Raw genomic sequence first — 14,458 nt, 5'->3', positions numbered from 1 at the left:
TCCTCCTTATATCTAACTTAAACTTCCCCTGTTTAATATAATATGCTGCAGAATATCTGAACTACATTATGTGGAATTCATAAAATATTGCACACACATATTGCGTAGCAGTGGTTTTTGTAGTGTAATATTAGTATTCTTTGTATATCATTGAAGGTCGTAAAACTTTTCCAAGAGCCAGAAGGACTCAGGGGAATAGCTTCCGATCACCAGTTAGTTTCAGTCCCACTGATCACTCACTGAGCACCAGTAGCGGAAGCAGTGTCTTTACACCAGAATATGAAGATAATCGAATGAGGAGGAGAGGAAGTGACATAGACAATCCTACCTTGTCAGTCATGGACATCAGCCCGCCCAGTCGCTGTAAGTTAAAGCATTTTGTGAACTCCACTGTAAAGCTCTCTTACCTTTCAAATATATAATGCAAAACTAAGTGTATCATCAAAATATGTGTAATTGAATAATGTTTTTGCCTCTCTAATAGGGAAAAAGTCAAGACTGTATGCTCAGCAGTTTTTTTCATTATTTACTGTGCCAACTTTCATGCAGATTTTCACATGGAAATTGCATCTGTAATAACAAAACACTGTAAAACATTTCTGATGATTTGTTAGACTCTTGAGGACCTGAGAAGGCTTATCTAGATTGTAGTTACTATTCATTTTTGCAGATGTTGTTCATGTCTTCTGATAAACTGTAGGTCTTAAGTGGTACTGGTTTATACCTGTGGTGGCATTTCAGAAGCAAATTTACTTTGTGATGACTTCAGTAGCTGGTACAATTTAATCATGCCTCAATTCTTTTTAAATTGTTACAAGTTATTTAACATGCTTTTCTAAGTATGTCTATCTCTGCCACAAGATATTTTGTGACTAAATTTAAGTAGCTTGTGTTTTCCATCTTACAGGAAGTTTTATTGATCTTTAACTTAATTGGGAAGTTTTAGGACACGTGGTTTCTGTTGTTGAAAATGTAGTCTTTTAAAAACTATTTTCTGTGTATTCCAGTTTTTCTCGATCAGCTGAATAACAGGCTCATTTGAAAAAAAAAACATACTTATATTTTCAGCACCACGAGCTCCAACTAACTGGAGACTTGGTAAGCTGCTGGGTCAAGGCGCATTTGGCAGAGTATATCTGTGTTATGATGCTGATACCGGAAGAGAACTGGCTGTTAAACAGGTTCAGTTTGATCCTGATAGTCCAGAAACCAGCAAGGTAAGCAATACCAAAGAGAGTTTGCGAAGAGCTTCTGCTGAAGTGGTGTGTTCTAAACTAGATTGATGTTACTTTTCTTGAACAGCTTGATGTTTTAAAACATGATGTGTTTTCATGTCCTTGTCAGTAATCCTGTTTTGTATGTACTTTAAAGAATTAGTTCTGTTAGCTGATTTTAATGTTGCATCCCATTTTCTTGTTTTCGTTTTCAGTAAACATACATATCTTAATTTGGTGTAGTCTCAGCCTTTAGAACTAAACAATTATTATCAAGTGTGCTCTGAAATAGGTAATTATGTATACGTACAGGAATTGGAACCAGTTCCACTTAGAAGCAGAAAAATCTGTACTAATTTAAGTGTTCCCAAAAATAAATTCTCAAGGATATTTTGTTTGGCTTTGCAGACAGTTTGAAATTTTTATCTTTCGGGGGGAATTGGTTGATTGCTTTTTTGCTTGTTTTTTTTTGTTTGGCTTTTTTGAACCTTGGACATCAAGGGGAAGTTACTGTTACTTGCTATATTTCTTCTTGAAGAGTAGAAGTTTCATTGACAGTTTATTTTCGCTATAAAATGAAACTTGTCCTTCTTTAAATACTGGACACTTGAGGAAAGAAGCTATTTTAAAGTAGCACTGATCTTCTGTGTCTGTTTTCCCAAACTGTATTTGCTGCTTTCAACAGGATGGAAAAAGAATTACTAACTTCCTGCATTAGGACTGCGTTCTGCACTGTGGGGAGCAAGGCCAGGGAAACAATGGGTGTAAGCATGATTGCAGAATTGAATAGCTACCAGTAATAGTTGCTGCTGCTAGTGATGTAGGATTGATGAAAAAAATACAAGAATCATTTGTGCTGTAGATTCTAGTTGTTGTTGTTGCTCCTTCTTTAAAATGTAGCAGAAACACTGATTATGCTTTGAAGTGTTAAATATAAAATACTGTAGTCCGTCCTGTAGCAGCAGTTTTGTGACCTCTGTTGTCATAACGTTTTGTAATATGTGCCTTCTGGTATCAAAAAATGTTTTTCTTCTAACCTCAGAAGAGCAAGGATATCAGTAATAGTCTGTGACAGATAAAAGTAAGTTTTGGTAAAAAACTTGAGGTGAAATTTGGAATTCAGTCAAGATTGTATTCATGGGTTAGTGTTTTTCCAGCATCTTAATACACAGGCCATTTCAAACATCTTTCTGTTTGCCAGAGTTTTAATATATTGAATAGCTCTAGAGAAAGTGCCATATGCATTGATGTTGTTCTTTGTTGTATGTCATTATCACAATGCTAAGTGGTTTTCAAAGGCATTTTTAAAGCATAGTCTATCATCCTGGAAAAGTCAAGAATTAATGCTAATTATTGCATTACAAAGGTATAAAGTTTTTTTTTTGTACCCACTTGGAGGGTTGTGACATTTTGCATAACGATCACTTCATGCACATAGTGGTACCTGCTATGCTCTGAAACAAATGTAGCTTCAAAACCAGAGAAACACTGGTGTAACACCAAAATCATCTTAAAGTCAGTTTATAGAAAAGCCATAGCTTTTATTTCCTTCAATCTAACAGTTGTATTTTCTTACTATAAGATGTATAAATTTTACGTAAGCTACAAGACTTTTTTTTTTCTTAGTTTGCATAAACCTGCAGTCATGCTTAAAAAAAAATCCCAAACCCACCAATCCAAAACATTGCTATTCCTGTGTCAAACATGGTAAATCTTGTCTGTTTTTTCCTTTTAGGAAGTAAATGCACTTGAATGTGAAATTCAGTTGCTGAAAAATCTGCTGCATGAAAGAATTGTTCAGTATTATGGCTTTTTGAGAGATCCACCAGAAAGAACACTCTCCATATTCATGGAATATATGCCTGGGGTAAGCAAGAGAGATTGTTCACTTCAGCCATCGTTACTACTCAGTGTGACAAGCACCCAAGTAGACAGCTTTTGCAATAGTGCACATAGATACTAAAGAAATGTCCAAGTTAAGAACAGTACCCAAAGATGGGTGCTGACAAGAGCTTGCAGCAGCTAACATTATTGCTTGTTTGGGGTTTCAGAGTTAGAGTGTTTGTACAAGAGTTCTTTGCATTTGATTTTGGCATGAGGCGTGCCTGGCAACATCTTTGAAAAACAGTGTTATCATTAATGAACTCACAAATCTTCCTGAATTTTAATGTTCCTCCTTGCTGTGCCTCAGCTTGTGCTGTTGCAAAGTCACCATGTGAAGTACTTTAAAAAAAAAACAAACCTAAACCAAGAAACTAAGATGGATGTGGGAATAAGTGCATACAGAAAATAATCTTGGTGCTTGCTTTCTGTGGGGCATTCAGGTACAGCTGAATGATTCTTCTACTGTTTTGTTGAGAAACTTAGGTCTGAAGACTGTAGATTTTCATTTTCTCACCAGGTGGAGTCAAGCAGAGCTAAATAAAATGTGCTTGCATAAAAACACAGACACTATTTCTGCAAAGTTAGAGCATTTACTTTACTGTGAGACACCACAGTAGAACAGTGGCAGTGGGGTGAGTTGGTGGTGGTAGTGAGTTGGAGGGGTTTTTTTTTGTTTGTTTCTTTTTTGGAGTTTTTTAGGAGGAGCCTTGTTAATTTTTTCTGAGATTTGGAGGACTGTTACACAGCTTGTAACTGTGTAACAAAGCCAAGTTACACAAAATGGTTACAAAAGCATTAATTTTTTATTTCATGTTATTTTAATTCAAGGCTTTCTTACCTTTTAATTTTTACATACAGCACCATCTTCCAGCATTTGGTATTTCTGACAATCTTTTTTTTCACTGAGTATAAACTACCCAGAGTGAATGGTGTGTCTTCTGTTCAACTTGAGCATCACCATTTAACCATCAAAAAATTAGAGTGGTGTTTAAGTGAAAATACTGTTCTTTTTCTGTGCATTGTACTGGAACTATTCAGCTGCTTGACAGTTTTAAAGCTAATAGGTTAGCATTACAGTATATGAGCTCTCTGTCCAGCCTTTGTTTTTTTTGTCAAAGTGTGTAGTTTTCTCGGTGGAGATAAAACTTTATCTGTGCTTATAAGTCAATCTGGAGAAGTACTGCAACTTCAGGTATCTGCATTTCAGGCATAAACTTCATTGAAGTTCAGCCATAGTATCAGCCCATTTGTGATTCTAGAAATGTTAGTGGTTTATATTTCTTGTTTACCATAGGGTTCCATCAAAGACCAACTGAAATCATATGGAGCACTCACAGAGAATGTGACTCGTAAATATACGCGGCAGATTTTGGAAGGAGTTCACTATTTGCACAGTAATATGATTGTCCATCGGGATATTAAAGGTAATGCTAGTTCTCTGCACAGTTCAGTGCTCTGTGCTACAGATTCTGTAGCAGTTTTGTGTGAAGCACTAAAATGTGTTAAGTTTGAAATGCCAAAATACTGTCTTAAAATCAGTAAGGTTGCTTTCCATCATTTATTCTTGCCACTGTTATATCCTGAAGGGGAGAATATAAGCATCTTTGTGATGGTCTAGCAGACTTCTGGCTATGTTTCTGTAGTGTCTGTCTGCAAAACAATCATAATAGCTTTCTTTCTAGTTTTATTTTAATATTAATAATTTTGAACATACCAAAGGATGTCATTGTAAATAGAATGTGCAGAGGAAAGCAGTATGATTTGAAAGCTTATTTTTACAGGGTTTTGTTTCATCAATTATATTGAAGTTACCAAACACTTAGCTGGTACAAGGAATGACTGCAGAGGTGACTTGCCTGGTCAAATGACTCAGACTTCTTCTATTTACTGACAGTAAACCTGAGGAAACAGACATTTTTACTTTCTGCAAATAGATAGGTACAAGATGGCTTGTATAAGCAAATTTATAAATATGTAGAGAGATGGTGATGTGCCAAATAGGTGCATTGAGCACAATATTGTGGTATTCCCTAAAACTTTTACAGTTTTCCTGTTGCTTTTTATCAATAGTGTTGTGTTCCAAAAAAGGTTGAGCTATCATTGTCAGTTTGTACATGCTTATGTGCATAAATGTTCTGAAAAAATGTAGGAGACAGCCAGAGGTTTTGCTTTAATGTAGAATGAAGACATTTTCAGTTGTGAGATTTCTTTCCTGTTTCTTTTTATTTCCCTTGTATAAAACATTCCTTATTTTGTCAGGAAGACTTTACGAAGTGACTGGTACTTCCCAGAAATGGCCTAGGATGCAAAGCTGTGTCTTACAGTTATTTTCTCAACCTTGGAATAGAGTAATAGGAATGAGCAGAGAATGTAAATTCTCTGGTGTGAAATACTAGGCTGATCTTGCATTGTATCACTGCATCCAAACTTTGGCTACCATTTCCCACACTGAAATGCTAGTGTGCCTTTCATGAATGTAACACTGTGTTCCCTTCCTTCCAGGAGCAAATATTCTGCGAGATTCAGCAGGCAATGTGAAGCTCGGTGACTTTGGTGCCAGCAAACGACTGCAGACTATCTGTCTCTCTGGCACAGGAATGAAGTCTGTCACAGGAACTCCATACTGGATGAGTCCAGAAGTTATTAGTGGAGAAGGGTACGGCAGAAAAGCAGACATCTGGTATGTTAAAAAGGAAATGGTTCTCTTCTGAATAATGTCATTTCAGAATGGTCACTTTTTAGAGTGTGTAGGTGTTTGTTATCTGAAATTGGAGTGTTTTGTGCTGGGGTTTGAGCTGAAGAAGGTGGCAAGTATGAGCACTTAGTGTCATAGGATATTTGGAGAGTATAACACTGAAATTTGGGAATTTTTCGTTTGGCAATTTCTTAGCCCATCAATTTAAACAACATAAAATAATCCTTTGAACCATGCATGAAGTTAGGATTACCAGACTGCGGGTCCTGGAGAGGTACTGGGTGAAAGCAACATGGGAAGCTTTGAAGCACCAGTTAAGTCAATGTCCTGTAATGAAATTTCATCATTGAAATACCTTTGATGCAAGGCAGAAAATTAAATGCAGGTCCTTTAAAAAATGAGCACGTAAGAATGAATTTACCAGATCTAAATAGGAACTATCAAAAAAACCTTTGGTTTAAGTTGTTATTAAATACTTCAGAATTAAGAGGGAAAGGTAATTTTAAAAAACAAATGCTTGTGATACACTGTGTAATATGACATAGTCTAACATAGGTTGAGCCCAGTGGACAGATGATTTTAGTGATTAGATTCCTTGCACTGCAGGTAATCTGTGAACACACAGAATAATGGGTAGGCAACAGCAGAGATGTAGTAGTAATGCTTTGTTTAAAAAAGAACTATATTTTATCCAACCAATGGCAATACTTTAAATATCAGGGAAATTAATTTAGCCTACTTCAGATCACTTATTCAAGTATAGCAGAATAATTACTATTAGAACAGCCTTGTAGATTTCAGGCAGTTGACTTGTTCAACACTGAAGTATTTGTACCAAGCTTAATAGATGTTTTTGTGATGGAGAAAATTCTTACTAAAACTAAGAAAAAATACTGAAGTTTGCCTTCAGACAGTCAGTAAATCCTATTGTGTAAATAAATGTGCCTCTGTCTAACTGTAAACTTCTTGCAAACATACTAGTAAAACATAAAACTTCATGAAAAATGGGTAATTATTCCAGCTATCCATTTTGCAGTATCATTTGCTTGTTATTGGAAGAGGCTGATCTTGCAGGACTTAGGGAACAAAAGTTTTCTAGCCACATGTGTATCTTTCTGCCTTCGTAAATCCTTTAAACGTAAGTGTTGCATGCAAGGATTGTTCAGGATCTTAACATTTTGTTTGGCAATTTAAGTTTATTTGTAGTATCCTTAACTAGCAGAGGAAGGTACCACTAAAGTATGGTTTTCAGCTTTTGAAGTGCCATGTTATGTTTGCACATTACTCATGCATTTTGAAGGAGCTAGCAATATATACAGCATACTCAAAGCATTCCTATTGCTTTGCATTTCCATTAGGCCTTAATGAGAACGAAAGCTTTCAAATGCATCCAAATCCTGCAGGTATCTGAAGAGCTGGGGCACACAGGTTGTGCAGCACTGGTGGCCTGCATCAGCCTGCTGAGCCCTGAATAGTGCAGTGCCATAACACAGTTGGTATTGCCTGATTGCCTGATTACCTCTCCCTGAGGTAGTAGCTTTTTGCCCAGTGAAATAATAAAGTGAAGATGTAGGTAGTGATGTGTGTAACTTTAGGATAGAGCATATAGCTAAACATGCAGGTTTTTTAGAGCTATTTTCCACTGAAGCTGCTCTGTAGTGTTAAGTGGACACTGCTTACCTGGGGTATTTTAGTAGCATTCTGCTATTCCTTTGTTTTCCTAAAAGGGCATGACTCTGTTGTAACTTGCTGTTTCACTTCTGCCTCTGTTTCAGGAGCGTAGGTTGTACAGTGGTAGAAATGCTCACAGAGAAGCCACCGTGGGCAGAGTTCGAAGCAATGGCTGCCATCTTTAAAATTGCCACTCAGCCCACCAACCCCCAGCTACCACCTCATGTCTCCGACCATGCTCGGGATTTCCTGAAACGGATTTTTATCGAGGCCAAGCTGCGACCATTTGCAGATGAACTGCTAAGACACACGTTTGCACACTATCACTAACAGCCTGCCTCAACTCAGCTTGCATCTACTGCATTTATTTTCTATTTGACTGCACTTTTATTTTTTACAAAAAAAGGAGAAAAGACAAGAGAGAATTTTTCTCTTGAATCTTTGTTTCACTTAGATTGTAAACAATCTAAATTTTGTATCTAAGATGAGAATCTTCTCTCCCCAGCTCCGACCAGGACTAGAACTTTTTGTTTCTATGATGTACTGATGTGGTTCATGTAGATAAAGCACTTTAGTACATATTTGTTCCTTATTTAACGAGGAAAAAAAAAGACAAATACTTGGACAGTCAGGAACTGTGTGACTTTTTCTGACACCGCTGACTGACTCAGGGTGCAGGGAAAAACAGACATGCAGCTAAAGGACAGAAGGTTACTTCTCTGTGATTCTTCTTTACATTGTAGGTACTTGTGGCAGAGAGTTCTAAGTTCTTATTATATTTTAGGAGTTTAATCAGTTTCTGGATTTTACATTTTAAGTCGGAACACGCAGTTCTGAGAGTTAATAATGAAGCTAGAACTTGGAACTCTTTGTACACCAGTGTGTCTAATCGGTACTTCTATGTGACCAAAAGAAAATAAAAAAGAACTCAGTACTGATGTACTAGTTTGAGGTTTCGGTATAGAACTATTGTATTATCTTAATAGGAAAATAACTATAGGCAAACAGATTATAGAACCAGACTCCTCAGAACTACTATACTGCAAGGGGGAAATTTCCATAACAGACAAGGGTTAGCTGTTGGATGTAAATAATTAGGAGTATGCCTCCTGCTGTATCTGCCAAAGAGAACCTCTGTTGCATAAGCTTGGAGGGTGACCGTTATCTTAGATAAGGAAAAACAGTGATGTTGAGAATCAGTTCTCCTCCACAATCCTATGAATGGCTGGAGGGGAAGTGACTAATCCTTGTGCAGTATATGAGTTACTTGAGTCAGAATGAACTATAAGAAATGTTTTCAAAGCTGTTGAGAGGCGCTAGGATGGAATGTATGTCAACATCAAGTGCCTGAATAATACAAAACTGTTCCCATTATGCACTAAGAAACCTGTTTTAGGAACACAGCTCAGTCATCTAGGATGTGTTGGAAATTCCTGAAATAATTAAACATCTTTAACACCAGGAATAAATCACTGAGAAAGACAACACTCCATTTACATTTTTAATAAAGTAGCGATGTTGAATCCATATAAATAAGGAGGCACAGCACAAAAGACTGTATGAAAAATAATCCAAAAGTGCAAAGAGGGCCAGAAACTAAATAACATATGTGATTACTCCAGCCTGATAATCCAGATGATTGGTGTTTGTCGGATTGCCAGCTGTCATAAAACATACATTTATCACTTTTTCCATTGCTGAAAGAGTATAATAAAAGAACAAAAGTAAAACTCTGAAATACTGCTTCTCAATCGAGAAGTCCAGGTACTGATCAGGTGTAGAATGACTGACTTCATAACAGAGAAGTTGAACTCCCATAGCTTTGTAGAAGAACACAACACAGATAATTTAAAGGGTATTTGGAATAAACTGTTGGACTACAGAACTGAAATACTGTATACTGTTTTGGATGATTCATTACTTGCTTTTGTTGTTTAGTGAAGGCAGAGCAGGCTGGTACTGTGAGCCATATGCATGCTGACAAGGCTCTACCTGTTTTGCATCTTTAGAGGACTATCAGAATTATGAAGTGCATGGAGATAGACGAAACAGCTTACCCATTCCTGTGGTAGCTCACTCATGAGATTTCCAAATTTATGCTGCTAACTTCCAAATTTTTTATCGAAGCATAAGCAGGAGTATGGCTTTATCCTAATCGCTTTTACCTGTAGTGGAGCAAGAATGACTTCTTTTGAGTCCATCGTCTCTCCTGTGACTGAGGGTAGTGGCTCCTTTAGTTTATATGAGTAATTTGACCAGCACTTAGAATTTTCTCAGTCAAGGTACACAACCGTGCAAGGTTTTCTGAGCATGGGAAGAACTAGCCAAGCCAGGGAAGGTTTAGAAGACTGAAAGGAAAAAGGAAAGTCAGTTTGTACTGACTTTTTTTTAATCACTTCTCTGTCAGTAGATCAAAGCTATGGAAGCAGCTTTCAAGAAGAATTGCTATGTACTCTGCTGCAAAGGACCTTTGCTTTATAAGCAAAATTTAGTGACAGCAGGGATGTAGAGCATAATAGTTTATGTAGGTAATTTAAATATCATATCAAAATGATTGGTTTCAAACAGATAAAGGTACCAAAACCAAGATGAAAAATGTGTATAAAAATCAGTATTGGACCGTGATACCTGAAAAGGTAAGGAAATTTTCTATTACCAAAAAGGACATTAAAGGGAAAATGTAACCAGGTTTATCTGTCGCATTCATTCATAACATTTAAATATTCTAAAATGAAACTGCGCTCTCTGAAGCTTGACAATTTTCAGAATCTAGTTTCCTTATAATGTGTCCTTTTTGTGAGGCAGTGCTGGCTCATGTGTATTGCAATATCACTTCCTTGTTGGGATTTTTTAATTACTGAATGATCAAGTTTGCTGCTTTTGTGCCTTTTTGAAAAAATGGCATTCAGTCATGACAACGGTAAGCATTTTGGAGCCAGGAAAACGAGAATTGTCAGAAGGCATTCCTTCATTTCTTTGCCACATCAGAAAGCTGCCAACGTAGAATGCTTCTTGAATGAAGATGCTATTTGCCAGTTAAAGTGATTCTAGTAAAATTTTATTAATTTAACCAGGATTAGGCTTGAGCTGTTGTTTTTTTCACCCTATGGAGATTTTGTCTGCTGACTTAAGCAATTTACAGTATATTAGATAGATATTAACATAAATATTTTGCGCTAGAAATAATTATGAAGCTAAATCAGACTCTTAGCAAAAGGCTAGCTTAGTATGCATCCCTTATTGGGGTAATGCAGTAAAACAAGCTGCAGTACCTGATGTAGTACCTCTGTATACAATGGCTGTAGAACGTTTATGTTGACTACTGATAATGAGCAAACGCTAGTTCTAGAGCCTGAGAGAACTTGAGAGGGTGTGTGGAACTGCATATTTAAACTTCCAGTTTAAATCCCTGCTCACAACTTCTTGTACCTTACTAACAAAGATACCAGCATTTTAGAATCGTGAATTATCCTTAATGTTGGATCCAATGACTAGAAAATGCCGGTGAAAACAATATGATTGCAGGGTGTTTTGCTTTCCTGTAAGTGCCACGATGAAGCAGTTCTTTCGGTCAAGGACAGACGTTCTCAGTGAGTTTGGGTATTTTCAACACTTACTTATTGGCCAAAGAATTTTATTATTCTGTCTGTTGCATGTATTAAGTAACAACAGTTAAACTGCTTCTCTATTATGGTCTTAATGGTGTAACTAACAGACCTGTTAAAGTGCAACTGAAAGTTTCGGTTGTGTTAGAGCAAGTTGTGTATTTTTAATCTGCAGGATAGAAATATCCGTGTGGGAACATAAAAAGGTATAGATCCAATAACTGCAAAGTTAAATTGGCCTAGTCTTTTTTCTTGTGAGTTTTAGTTTTAAAATTTGGAGTTACAATTTGTTTTGTTGCTAAATCTGTCCTTTCAGTATAACAATACAAAATGTCTTTTTGTTGGTTTTTCTTTTTTTAGCAGGTGCCTTTTTATCTGTATGCCTTAATTTTGTTCATATTTGAGCACCATATTGAAATATGTCATACAATTCTGTGTCACCAAAGAGTCTTAGAATATGGGCACTTTTTCACAAAGGACCCAAACCAGAATTTGCCTGACTACACTGAGAAGTGTGCTTTAGTTAGAACCTGTGGCACATGTTTACATTCAGAACTTTAAAAAGTGATTTTTTGAGCACTTCCTGAGCACTTCCTGTGCTAACACAGGTTTTGTCGTTGTGGTTTGGAGATTGTACACTGATGCACATACCAGAAAAGGGACGTTTTCTGCTCTCACAGAAATACTGTTAGAGCAAGATTTAGCTTCTTAGCTCTGGGTACTGGACTGAGCTTACTTTAGAGATTGCAGCAGCATTCTTAACAGATTTGGAGTTATAGTTGGTACATTTGTAAATGTGGTACTGAATTAAAAGCTGTTTACTTTCAACACACAAGATACAATGTGTCTAGCAAATCACCAGATTTCTCAGTGAGGTTACCACCGTGCCCATGACATTCTTTCCTGTGCCTTTTGGGTAAATCTAACCTGCCGTTGTCTTGACTGAAGACCTTGTAGCACCTGTAGGTACAGTGCAGTACAGCAAGCCATTCTTTGGGACAACACAGAGCAATGTCTAACCGCAGCTTCAGAGGCTTGAGCAAGTCGGTCAGATCTACAGTTATTTATAACTGATTTCTTACTTTTTTAACCTTGAAAGTCTTTGTCACGCATATAGAAGAGCATAATGTGTGTGCTTGAATGTAAGTCCCTATGGTGTTTCTGGAAAAGCAGAAGTATTACTGCCAGTATCATTTCTTCTTGCTGGTAACTTGCTGTCTTGTGTCAATAACAAGTCTGCAGTGTAAAATCACATGCAATTACCAAAGCTTTTCTACCCCCATATACATATAGCCAGAAGTGATGTTTCATGAATTAGTACTGTTACTTAGAGATACATGTATATCCATCAGAAAGCTACTGCTGATTAAAGCAGGTACTAGTAGAAAGTGATAGACATTGCCCATATTTAAGAGATCCTGGGTGTTTGTAGTTGCTGTTTTGATGTGCAAAATTCATGCCAGCATTAAAATGAAGAGTTTTCTTTTTAAAACTCTTAATCTTACTATTGTCATTTTAAAAGTAGTGCATAAGCTTGGTGACTAGACCCGGTGACATTTGCAACCGGGTTTGAGCTTTGGGATGTTCAAAGAACACCACAAAGATAAGTAGATTTGTGACCCGAGCTGCTCCAGGTACCATAGTGAGAACATGTCAGAGCTACTGGGGAGCAGTCTGTTTGACCTTACGGCAACATGTCACCCACAGCTACCTGGGTGTCAATGCTGTCTTCAGGAGGAGCCACAAATGCACACCAGTGGGGGCAGGCAGAAATGCCACCAACCCAGGGTTTCTGAATATAAATCCTCAATCAGAACCAAAGGAGCTCCTTTCTCTCTTTATTCCCCCCACTTGGTTTGCATGGGTTCTCTCTAGTTGGCATAACTTCAGTATTGCATAGGTGGTGGCACTAACAGCTCCTGAATAAGGTGCGAGTTCATGCACAGCTTTATAGCAGGGCCCTGTCACTTGAAGCCAGGTTGCTGCAGCTTCCTGCTTGCTGAAGTAACCCTTGGGTTTTCCCTGGCAATATACATAGATGTGTGCTTGAGGGGTCAGTGGGATGGAGGAAATGAGCTTCCTCATGTTTCAGAGCACGATGCTAGCAGACACGCTTTGTTTGTCGAGGTCTTAGTTTTTATAAACTTATTTTAAAGGGAGAGGAACTGGATAAAAACACATTAAAGTTTTATCTTACAATTCAGCCCTTACATTTAGGCCACCGATGAGGATTGGAGGTCAGGGTCTTTTGGAGAGAGAGAAGAAAATGATACTCGTAACTCCAGAGTGCATAGTCATTAGGAAATATTCCAGAGGTTTTTCATGTCTTTCTCCCAAAAACTAGATGATCCTTTTTCTCCCAGAGGTTATGTAATGTGGATTTAAAAACAAGGATTGCATTTTCTTTTCCGAACAGGCATTAGATTGTTGGTTACATAGTGCTTGTTTCTCATTAATATCAGTAAAAAGGTGGTGTCCTCCTAAAATTGGAACAGTTTATTAAAGCCTAGTGTCTGTCATCTCAGACCTCACAGGAGTTGTGTAATGGAGTATCACTGTAAATACATGGAGGAGACTTAGATGAATTGGAACGTAGGCTTTTAGTTTTCATGAAGCTATGAATAAAAATTTGTAAATTTTCTCTTGATCTAATGTACATTTTTATGTAGCCATTAAATTCTCTATTTAATCTATCAGTTTCTCACTGTAAATGTTTTTACTCTCAGTTGAATGCTGGGCACAGTTTGTAATGTATGTACACAAAGTGTTTTTTTCTATCAACGTTGACTTTTTTGCACATTTTTGGAAATATTTAATTTGTACACTGATTTAATACTTTGACCAATTGTTGATGGGTGTATGGGAATCACGTGTGCGTGCAATGTACTACTGTCTGGATGTATGGGGTTTTTTATTACTTTTGAGATGTTGCTACCAGTAACTGCACTGCTGTTGCTGCTTTACATGGAATATCTTGTGTATAAAAAACAAACAAAAAAAAGGATAAAAAAATACAATTAAAAAATTAGCCTATGGTTATCTTGGTTGAGGACCTCAGGAGTTGAGTATTGCTTGCTAGTTCCGTTTGTCCAGCAACCTGCCAAACTGAGAAACAGACAAACAGACCCCCTTGTAATTCTGTGTATGCATTGAATGTGTGTGTGTATATATGTATCTCCCAGTAATCTTATTCCACAATTTCATTTCTACATTTTTATGAACTTGTTTTTTAAGGGTACTATGTTTAGTTAGAATAATTAAAATATATAAAAGCTTTGAGAGATGATTTACTAGATAAATATATTTTCAGCTGGCTGATGTTCAAAATATTTTTTTAATTTTTGTTTTTAACCATTCGAAATGTATTTGTATTTCCAAAATCAGACACG

At 36.9% G+C, this 14,458-nt stretch overlaps 1 protein-coding gene across 2 annotated transcripts in view; it reads left to right on the top strand.

The window, feature by feature from the left end:
* The window catches only part of MAP3K2 (mitogen-activated protein kinase kinase kinase 2), a 55,654-nt gene extending 41,892 nt beyond the window's left edge, over positions 1–13,762 (top strand). For both annotated transcript variants that reach the window (XM_034061867.1, XM_034061866.1), the window contains exons 12-17: positions 157–363; positions 1,069–1,217; positions 2,950–3,081; positions 4,393–4,522; positions 5,601–5,778; positions 7,569–13,762. In XM_034061867.1, coding sequence (XP_033917758.1) covers positions 157–363; positions 1,069–1,217; positions 2,950–3,081; positions 4,393–4,522; positions 5,601–5,778; positions 7,569–7,794 — 1,022 coding nt within the window. In that variant the 3' untranslated portion in view covers positions 7,795–13,762. The remainder of the gene's footprint in view (positions 1–156; positions 364–1,068; positions 1,218–2,949; positions 3,082–4,392; positions 4,523–5,600; positions 5,779–7,568) is intronic.
* The last annotated feature ends 696 nt before the right edge of the window (positions 13,763–14,458 follow it).

The sequence above is a fragment of the Melopsittacus undulatus genome, chromosome 4, assembly GCF_012275295.1.
Source record: "Melopsittacus undulatus isolate bMelUnd1 chromosome 4, bMelUnd1.mat.Z, whole genome shotgun sequence".
NCBI classification, from domain to species: Eukaryota; Metazoa; Chordata; class Aves; order Psittaciformes; family Psittaculidae; genus Melopsittacus; species Melopsittacus undulatus.
Note: the sequence above shows the minus strand (reverse complement) of the source record. Positions and strands in the feature narration are given on the sequence as shown.